The 9,751-nt window shown below is 45.0% G+C and overlaps 1 protein-coding gene across 1 annotated transcript; it reads left to right on the forward strand.

The window, feature by feature from the left end:
• The first annotated feature begins 355 nt into the window (after window positions 1–355).
• On the forward strand, window positions 356–9,146 carry LOC141433644 (uncharacterized). Its single transcript, XM_074095747.1, has 3 exons — window positions 356–1,116; window positions 2,945–3,095; window positions 8,775–9,146. Exons 1-3 carry the CDS (start codon window positions 623–625, stop codon window positions 9,144–9,146), a joined length of 1,017 nt encoding a protein of 338 aa, XP_073951848.1. The 5' UTR covers window positions 356–622.
• Window positions 9,147–9,751: the final 605 nt, after the last annotated feature.

Raw genomic sequence — 9,751 nt, forward strand, 5'->3', positions numbered from 1 at the left:
TTGATTTTGGAGCGTTTAAGGTACCCTATCTTAGATGTCTTCGATTACGCTCTTAACTGGTTTTATTTCTGGGGGCACAAGTCGAGTAAAACAGCAAAGCAAAACAAAAACAAAAACAAAGGCACGTCCGTACCATACTTTTCTCGAAGCCATTCATCAGTTTAAATCTTAAATGGAACCGAATCGATCACCCAAACGGGATTCAAAGAGATCGCAACGCACTTGCGACCTCCTTCCGGGTACTCTTCACCGTCTATTCTTGTCTGTGGTCTGACTGACTGCGTCAGTGCCGTCAGTTCACGTCTCGCCGCGGCCGAGGATATCCGCAGGGAAGTAACTCGATGGCCGCCGACGAGGACTCGACGCTTTTAGGCGCGTTCTCTCCGTACTACATGGGCGAGGTGCCGGCGCACGAGTACCCGTGCAGGATGCGCGGCAGAGCGAGACGGGAGAGCCAGCCGGAGACCGTGATGGCGTGCTGCAGCGGGGGCGGGGGCGGGGCGGGGCGCCCGAGCCGCGCTCGCAGCCGCTGTCCATCACGACGCGCGGGCTGGGACTCAGCACTTGTAACCTGTGCTATATCGCGGCCGCGACGGCCGACGCGGAGCCGCCGCTGTACGCGATGTACCGCGCCTTCCTGGGGCTCGCGGAGGCCAAGCTCGCCACGTGCCCGTACCTCATCGGCGACCCGAACGCCGCCAACGCGTACAACTTCAAGGTCAAGCTGTACATGCTGGAGCGCGCGCAGACGGTCACTCTGGTCCCGGAGCCCATCAAGCGGATCATAGACGCTATCGACGTGATACATCTAAACGAGACCAAGTACGTCCCCGTGGTGGCGGGGCAGCTGCGCGACGAGGACGGCGAGCTCGTCCCGCGCCCCGAGAACCTCCTGCTCAGCAACCTGCGCGAGGTCGTGGTGGCGCTGTCAAGGGAGACCACGGCGTGCAAGTACCGCGCCGCCTTCAAGGACAACTGCCCCATCCCGGGCGCCGTCTGGGACAACTGCCTGCTCGCCAACCCCGACGAGATCATGCCCGCAGACTACAACCTCGTGGACAGTCTGTGGGACGACATGTGGCCGCTCTGTATGTTCGTGATGCGCATCCGACAGAGGTATACTATCTCAGACAGTTGCCTCACCGCCGGCGAGGAAACGATTGGCTATCGACTATTTTCTCGCTCAAGAAACGAACAAAAGATATAGCATCCTGTGAGTGTAAAAGAGACGCATATATTAATAGTTGATCGCTGGCGAGACTGACACTGTCGGCGAGAACTCGCTCTTACATCTTTTGTCGCAGCGACAAGAGCTATAAAACTCGCTGAGCTATAGATGCTCGCTCAGCGATGTCAGCTTGGCGGCCGCCCCGCACGAGCGAGTCGAGTGGAGCGAGTAATCGCCCGTCGCACTCGATCACTCGCTTACAGCCAGCGACAAATCTACACTCGCTTCTCGCTGCTCGCCCACTCGTTTCTAATTACTCGCTCATCGTCGGCGGTGGGACAAGTGCCTAAAATGGTCTGAAATGGTCTCGCGGAAGACCAGCGAGGAGTCCGCATTTTATATCAAAACAGAAGCGGGACCATTTCGGACACAAAGAAATATTTTGTAGGTAATTGTTAGGCATTTGACACTCATTTTTTTAATCCCATTAATATTATAAATGCAAAAGTTTGCAAGTCTGTTTGTTTTTGTTTGTTACTTCATCATGTCTAAGCCGCTGAACCGATTTAGATAAAATTTGGTGAACAGATAGTTTGAGACCCGGAGAAACAGCTAGTTTTTTTCATGTTTACATTTTTATTTTTTTATCTATTATTAGCCGTTACCCGCGACTCCGTCCGCGTAGAATTCAGTTATCGCTATCCCGCGGGAATTATGCAATTTTCCGAGGTAAAATCTATCCTATGTTTTACCCCGGGACTCAACTATCTGTATACTGAATTTCATCTAAATCAGTTCAGACATGATGAAGTAACAACCAAACAAACAGACACATACGCGAGGTGTGAGTTGCTTTATTAGGGGTTGATTTTTATTAAATTAGTAGACAGATAATTGAAGCTCAAAAATAAATAAAGTAACTGACTTACAGTATAAGTCGCCAAATCATCAATTTTGAAGATAATATATTTATCGGTAGCCGAATTATATTAATTATTGTTTGTAAATTATCGCTCGATTTTGCATAATTTGCTGGTACTTATTGTAAATACGGCAATTAGTTTAATGGAAGCTGTTCTATGAACCCGTTGCATACATGCAAAAAAAACCGGGCAAGTGTGAGTCGGACTCGCGCACCGAGGGTTCCGTACACATTTATAGGTATGTAAAAGGGAATTAGTGCGTTGAAGATATTTCCCGCTTTTTCCGAGTGATTTAATACATCCAGTGTAAGCAGAACCCTGCTCCTAAGCAAAACGTACGCAGAGTGGGGTCAAATTATATTGGACATTAATATTTACAGACAAAAAATCAAGATTTTCAAACTTTTCTAGTTGGTTGTGTTATAGCTACCTTCACACCAAATTTCAAGTTTCTAGGACAACTAGAAGTATCCTGTAAGTTTTCAGTGCACGGAAATTTGTATGGAATCACGTTGTTTAATGACTGTAACTTTTGATTGCATTGACTTAAAAGTTTGATTTTTTCAAGGCTTCAATAAGGGACCGCAGATATGAGTATTCGATATCAATTTCAGCTTGATACCTCCACTTGTTCCTGAGAAAAAGGGTCTTGACAGACGGACGGACGGACGGACAACAAAGTGATCCTATAAGGGCTCCGTTTTTTTCTTTCGAGGTACGGAACCCTTAAAAGACGTTCCGTTGCGGATGCTGAATAATTATTTAGGCTGCACTTATAATTTCCCTTATAATTTTAGTAAGATTTGTCTGTGTCCCGAAGAGACTTTTTAAATGTAGTTTCCTTTGATTGTAGGTACCCGTGCCTCGCGGGCGGGACGCTGCTGCCGAAGGGCGCGAGCGCGAGTCGCGCGGCGCTCATCTCGAGCTACATGAGCGATCTGCACGCCATGCCGCGGCTGACCGGCGAGCCCGTGCAGGCCTACTGCCGCCGCTGCCACCCGCAGGTAGCACCATATACAGCCGTGCAGGCCTACTGCCGCCGCTGCCACCCGCAGGTAGCACCATATACAGCCGTGCAGGCCTACTGCCGCCGCTGCACCCGCAGGTAGCACCATATACAGCCGTACAGGAGTACTCCCGCCGCTGCCACCCGCAGGTAGCACCATATACAGCCGTGCAGGAGTACTGCCGCCGCTGCCACCCGCAGGTAGCACCATATACAGCCGTGCAGGCCTACTGCCGCCGCTGCACCCGCAGGTAGCACCATATACAGCCGTGCAGGAGTACTGCCGCCGCTGCCACCCGCAGGTAGCACCATATACAGCCGTGCAGGCCTACTGCCGCCGCTGCACCCGCAGGTAGTGTAACGGCTGTTGATCCGTGACAGTATGTGTCGTTTCACACGTGGTTATTTTTTTTTAAAATATAGACTAACGCGAAATAAAATAATACTTTAATATAGCTATTGTGTTATATTGCTGTCGGAATTTCAAAGCGAGCCAATAAAATAATATTAGGCATTGAAAAGTTTGCCAGATGCGTGTGACTTGGTAAAAACCAAACTATAAGCTATTGTCTAAACTTCTTCAGTACAAGGGACCCTCAATTAACTTATTCGTAGGATGTATTTTTAAGCAATATAGCAATAGACAAGTTACTTGGGAGAATCTGTAGACAATAGACATGATCCTAGTGAAGCTTTGTCTAAATGACCAGATGTGAGAGTTCGAGCCGGATGTTTTATTGACAGGACAGCGGCGGCATTGGTTCTTTTGATTGCGCCGAAACAATTGTCGATGGGGTTTTTTGGAAATTAAACAAGGACAGCTGGTAGATAGTTTCATCTCTGTCAGGTATCTTCCTACCGGGGCAGTGGGGTGGAGATGGTGGTGGAAGCGACTGCTGAGCTTGTCGGGAGGAGGGAGTGCTTCCTGAGAGCTCGTAGGTGACAGGCGCGCGAGACAGTTCTTGGGCACGCGAACGCGAAAGGTTCTTCCGGAGAGACCGTAAAGGGTAGGCGCGACATCGGACCTCGGGGCGCGAATGCGGAGAGTTGCGGGCTAGGCGCATTTCCGGAGCATAGCGGTCGAAGTTTTATACTACTAAGGACGAGTAGTGGCAGCTAAGTCTAACTTAATTTATCTTGTCACAGTGACAATATGTGTTTCTGATTCGGTCCCAAATTTACGGTATTTTATTTGGTGCTCTGTTTGATTTTGGATTTGTGATTTGTGTGTTACATAATTGCATTAATTTTGTGAATTTATTTGTTCTGATCTAGCTTTAAAAATCGCGGACTATGTTCATTCTTTAAACCAGTTAGCTAAATAGTCGTTCTTTAATGAAACACGTAAAACTATTAAATTTACCATTTCTTGACCTCAAATCTATAAAATCACTTAACCTGACTCGCCGTGACCTTCCTCGGAGGATAGCCACGCGTAGTCCCACATAATTCTACTACTATTGGTTAATTTCTGATCAAACCTTCTAAAACCACTTCCCTTCTAGAAGCTGCGGGGCGTGAAGTCTAGTTTGTTACTTTGTTCGCGTAGGACTCAATTAGTTTGAGGTGCAGCTATACTCTGTACGAGCCAGCGGTGATTAGTATTTAGTGCAGTTCAGTTAGTCATATATTCGTTTATATTATTTTAGTCGTTCGTCGTGAGGCGGAGCTGCGTTGCGTGAAATTTATTGGACAAAGAGTGAAAGAGTGAAGAGTGTGAGAGTGACAAGAATTTATTTGTGAGCAAAATAAATTTGATACCGCTTAAGTTGATTAATTTTAAGGTGTCATTGTAATCTCAGTGGAATAAAGGAGAGAGTGCACACATCTTATGCACTAATCAATCCTTACTCACTCGATCCTGAGTTTTACTAGATTACTGTGTCACACGTGCCACTGCTTAATTTGTTTCTAGTTCGTGCCAACCTAGAGAACGAATACACTTTTACACTATACAGGCACAAATCATTTTACACTATACAACATCACACGTGAGGTCGGCCTAGGTAATCCGCCTTATGAGCCGAATGATCTTAGTTGTTCGATGTCACAGCATGCACTAGGTACACACCACACATTCCTGTGCAGTGAATACAAACACTAGCTAACACACCTGCAGGAAGGTTATCTGGCTGAGATTAGCTCCTGGATGAACTGGAGAGCAGCACGTCAAGGACTAGGGCCCATTTTCAGGAGGCACACGTTGTCTGTCGACTAACCTGGGTCCTTTACAAGCACTAGGTACACAAAACGAGCCCTGAGTTACTTGTGTGTTTATAATTGGGGATGTCTAAAAAAAATTACCCACGGTTTTTATATTTTTTTTGTACAGAAAAGTCAATTATAAGAAACTAATTTCAATATTTTTTCATTTAGTTCACTACTTTTTTCAAAATTAATTATTGAAAATATTTTGGTTGATGACGTCACAATTCGATAAAGTGCTACCACATAGTTGATTAGTTCATGACTTTGTCATGTGGCACCCTCTTTATTTTTTATTTTTTTATCTGTGGTCAAGTCTAGTGTCAACTGTCAACCAACTTTCACTATTGTCAATCCGTTCCATCCTCGTAACATAATTGTTTTTCCCTGGATTCCCGATTACCCTAATATACTTACTCGTCGACCAGTGCTAGTACCTTGGACTGAACCTGCTTATTCGTTGAACTTTGCTCGCCTCTGGATACCGAGATGAATAAAAAATGTATTGTACCAAGTCGCACCAACACTACTAGCCGTAATAGTAAAAAAGCTTTTGTGCACGTAAATAAGAACTTGAAAAAGCTATGGTGTTATAAATAAGATATCGATGTCAATTCAAAACGCCAGTGTTATTGCTGTGAAGATCATCTAAACGTAAGTAATTTATTTTATACAGTTACTAGTACCTACAAATACGAGTATAACTATTGTCGTATTTGCAGAAGATGCACTATCATGCGTGAAACTTGAGTCATGTCTGATTTATGTTGGAGTGCAGAAAAAAAGGGCAGAGAATTCCAGATATTACATACTTAATTATTTTGTATATGAGTAGGGGTCACAAAATACCAACTTTAGAAAATGGTATAGTATGGTTCAGTTAGCATTTATTTTATAAATCTAATAAATAACGCCGTTTTTTATGTACCCATGTAATTTAGTTTTCATCGTATTAAGCTTCTGTACCATGAACCTAATTTAGTTTTTTTTTTATAGCTGGAAGAAGATTTAGAAAATTGATATTCTGCCACCAAACTCAGTCATCATGGCAGACAGAGGCTTCAAATAAATTGAAACTGAGCTGATAACAAAAGGTGTCATGTTGCTCCGCCCTCCCAGCGTGTACTCTGGTATCAAGCCTAGTAAAGTTAATGAACATATTGTTGTTAAAGCATGCGGTGTGATTAATTTGCAAAGTGAGATAATAAAAAGTGAATAAACAACCAAAATAGTTTTATTTTATTTTCAACCTTAAAACTACTCACTACTACTGCTCTGTAGTTTGGCACAACAAATGTAAATTAAAAATGTAACTCTTAGCAGAAATAAACTTTTCCATCTTTTCTATCTATCTATCTCACATTATATTTTCATCAGTATCACCTTGTTTAGTTAACTTTTTTAAGGCATAGCATTTTGACGACCAGATGGCCTAGTGGTTAGAGAACCTGATTACGAAGCTTGGGGTCCCGCGTTCGATTCCCGTGTCAGGGCAGATATTTGTATGAAATATACGAATATTGCTCTGAGGTCTTGGGTGTTTAATATGTATTTAAGTATTTATCTATGTATATAAGTATGTTTTTCCGTTGCCTAGTACCCACAACACAAGCTTTTCTTAGCTTACCTACTTTGGGACTAGGTCAATTGGTGTGAATTGTCCCGTGATATTTACGTGCAGAACGATCGGTATCCGGGACCAAGCCAAGTTGTTTTCAAAGGGAACCGTATGTTGTCGTAAATGCTGAAATATCAGTGTCCGGGGCCAAAGAAAGGTTTTTTCAAACGGAAAAGTGCAAGTCGTCGTAAGTGCAGAAAGATCGGTGTCCGGGGCCAAATAAAGTTGTTCTCAAAGAGAGAAATGTAAGTCGTCGTAAGTGCAGAAAGATCGGCGTCCGGTTTAACCAAAGGTTCATTCAGAAAAGGTCATCGGAATCCGGTATAAACACAGCCAGGGTATTTTACTTAATTCCGCTCAATACAATATTCGTCGCAAAACAAACAAGAATGACAATTTACAGTAATGACACTTGCCGCACTGTCAGTGCCAAATGTCAGATTGCCGATCCAAATCAAACTCCGTAGTATAATCCACGCGTAAATTGTGAAGAGTTCTAACCACACAGAATAAAGTACGACTTGGACCGGTTACGCAATTTACACCAATGTCAAATGAAGGTCATAGCTTATTTGTTAAATAATAAATTAATTACATTATATTAAAATTAAATAACTACAGAAAACGAGTTAAAAAGCATTTATCTCGAAATGGTTTTCGATTTACTATACATTGCAAAAAAATAGACATCCCCAATTGTAGCCAGTGGCTCTGAGGTGCGCCGTCTCGGCCTTTTGACCCTTGACCGTCTAGCGTCTTGTGAGGAGACTGGTTAGAGCTGTATCCTTTGTAGGAGTTCACAGATAAGGTGCTTCTTATACGCATCCAAGTGATATTCGGATTACCTCGCACAACTCGTCAACACCCTCTAGTTCTTTGACACGAACAAACCCGCGGCAGCTTCGAGTGTAGGGAAGCGTAAGATCAGCATAGATTAAGAGCTTGTGAGCGTAAAATCAGCATGAAGCGGCGAGCGTAACTTGCACTATTGGCGTGTGTGATTGTGGGTTCATGTGTGTGGGCGTGTGTGATTTTGTACGCAAAGCGTGACGGTTTGAAGGAAGATATTTTTAGGGGGTTAGGATTGTTCCAAAGGCTTTGTTGGGCACATGATCGGGGCAGGGGCCTTCTAACGATCTATGTGTGGGACTAGGCTATTGAGGTGTGCTGGGAGGCCTAGATTTTCAAATCGATTAGGATTCCCCCATACGACCTAAAGGTCTTATTCCAATGGGTCCCTTGTGCTCGGGTATTTTTTCCTAGGTGCGACGTTGTCCGGCGAGGAAGCAGAGGCGGCGACTGATTACTTATAATAACTACTTGACTTTGTCATTCTAACGAAATTTCATAACATAATTCATCTCATAACATTAACTTTCTGAAACAAAGCATTTTCTCACTTTGCGGCATAATTAAAATTTACACAACGTATCAGAGGGTCCTAAATACTTAAAACTAGACGATCACATTTATTTAGATATGGCCAATAATTGAGCTTTATATAGGATTAAATATGGACGCGACTTACGTCGGTACTTTTATCCATTTCTGATAAGACCCGGGTGAGTAGTCGTTACAGTAGCACCATATACAGCCGTGCAGGAGTACTGCCGCCGCTGCCACCCGCAGGTAGCACCATATACAGCCGTGCAGGCAAAGAAATAGCAGCCTAAAGTATATAATATACCTACCTAAACTTTGAAGATCCGTCCGACACGCTCTCGGCCGGCTTTTTAAATGGTAAATGACGTTTGGGAAAAAATTTGAAATTGCGACAAATCCCATAGTATTTTTTGACGGACACCAGGATTTCTTTTCGGACTTTTGAATGTTTAATCTGATAACTACCCTTAGGGCTTCCTCGGGTCGTACTACGAGCTGGAGGAGATGACGGACGCGGAGCGCGTGGCCGGGCAGGTGGCGCTGCTGGGCGAGCTGCCCAACGCGGCCGTGCTGGGCGACCTGGCGCGCCAGATCATGGACGTCCACCGGCTGCGGCAGGGCCAGTTCGACCCGGCGGGCAACCACGTGTACGGGGACTACACCACGGCGCTCATGGTGTCCAACGAGGGACTGCTGTTCCCGGCGCCGGCGGGGGCTGCGGGGGCGGCGGGGGCGGCGGGGGCGCCCTGCGCGGACAGGCCCGCGGCGGGGGGCGCGCCCGAGCGGAACTGCCGCGGGTGGGTCACGCGCACAGGACAACCCGACGACTGCGTCGACTTCTAAGACCTGGTTCCCACTTGTCGGATGTCGGATGTCGGCATAACATCTATACTAATATTATAAAGAGGCAAAGTTTGTGAGCTTGTGAGGTTGTAAGGGGTAATCTCTGGATCTACTGAACCGATTTAGATAAAATTCGGTACACAGATAGATTGAGACCCGGGGAAGGACATAGGATAGTTTTTATCCCGCAAAATTTCATAGTTCCCGCGGGATAGCGATAAACGAAGACTGGAAGGTGGAGCAGCGGGCAAGCAGCTAGTTTTATTATGAAGTTATTCACACTCGCCCGACACGAATTTCTATGGATATGACCGACATCCGACACGAAACGGATCCGACACTCGACAAGTGGGAACGTGCTCTAACGGATCTGCCGTTGTGAAAACGTGTCCGAATGAACAGGTCAAGTTTAAAAAGAATAACGGGGGAAAATCATCAACTGATCTACGTTAGATCTGGTTTATTTAGATGACAAATTCTGAGAAATTAATTATGCCAAGTCCATTATACTTTTTAAACTTTATGCATTTTGATACGTATCCTACCATTATATTTTACATATTTGAAAGGGTGGTCTGACGACGACGATGTTGCGGGTGGGCTGG

The sequence above is a fragment of the Choristoneura fumiferana genome, chromosome 12 (assembly GCF_025370935.1).
Source record: "Choristoneura fumiferana chromosome 12, NRCan_CFum_1, whole genome shotgun sequence".
Classification (NCBI taxonomy): Eukaryota; Metazoa; Arthropoda; class Insecta; order Lepidoptera; family Tortricidae; genus Choristoneura; species Choristoneura fumiferana.

Coding starts and splice junctions, on each gene's coding strand:
- LOC141433644 (XM_074095747.1), top strand. CDS start 623: ATGTACCGCGCCTTCCTGGGGCTCGCGGAGGCCAAGCTCGCCACGTGC. Junction 1,117..2,944: donor GTGATGCGCATCCGACAGAG/GTATACTATCTC, acceptor CTTTGATTGTAG/GTACCCGTGCCTCGCGGGCG. Junction 3,096..8,774: donor GCCGCCGCTGCCACCCGCAG/GTAGCACCATAT, acceptor AACTACCCTTAG/GGCTTCCTCGGGTCGTACTA.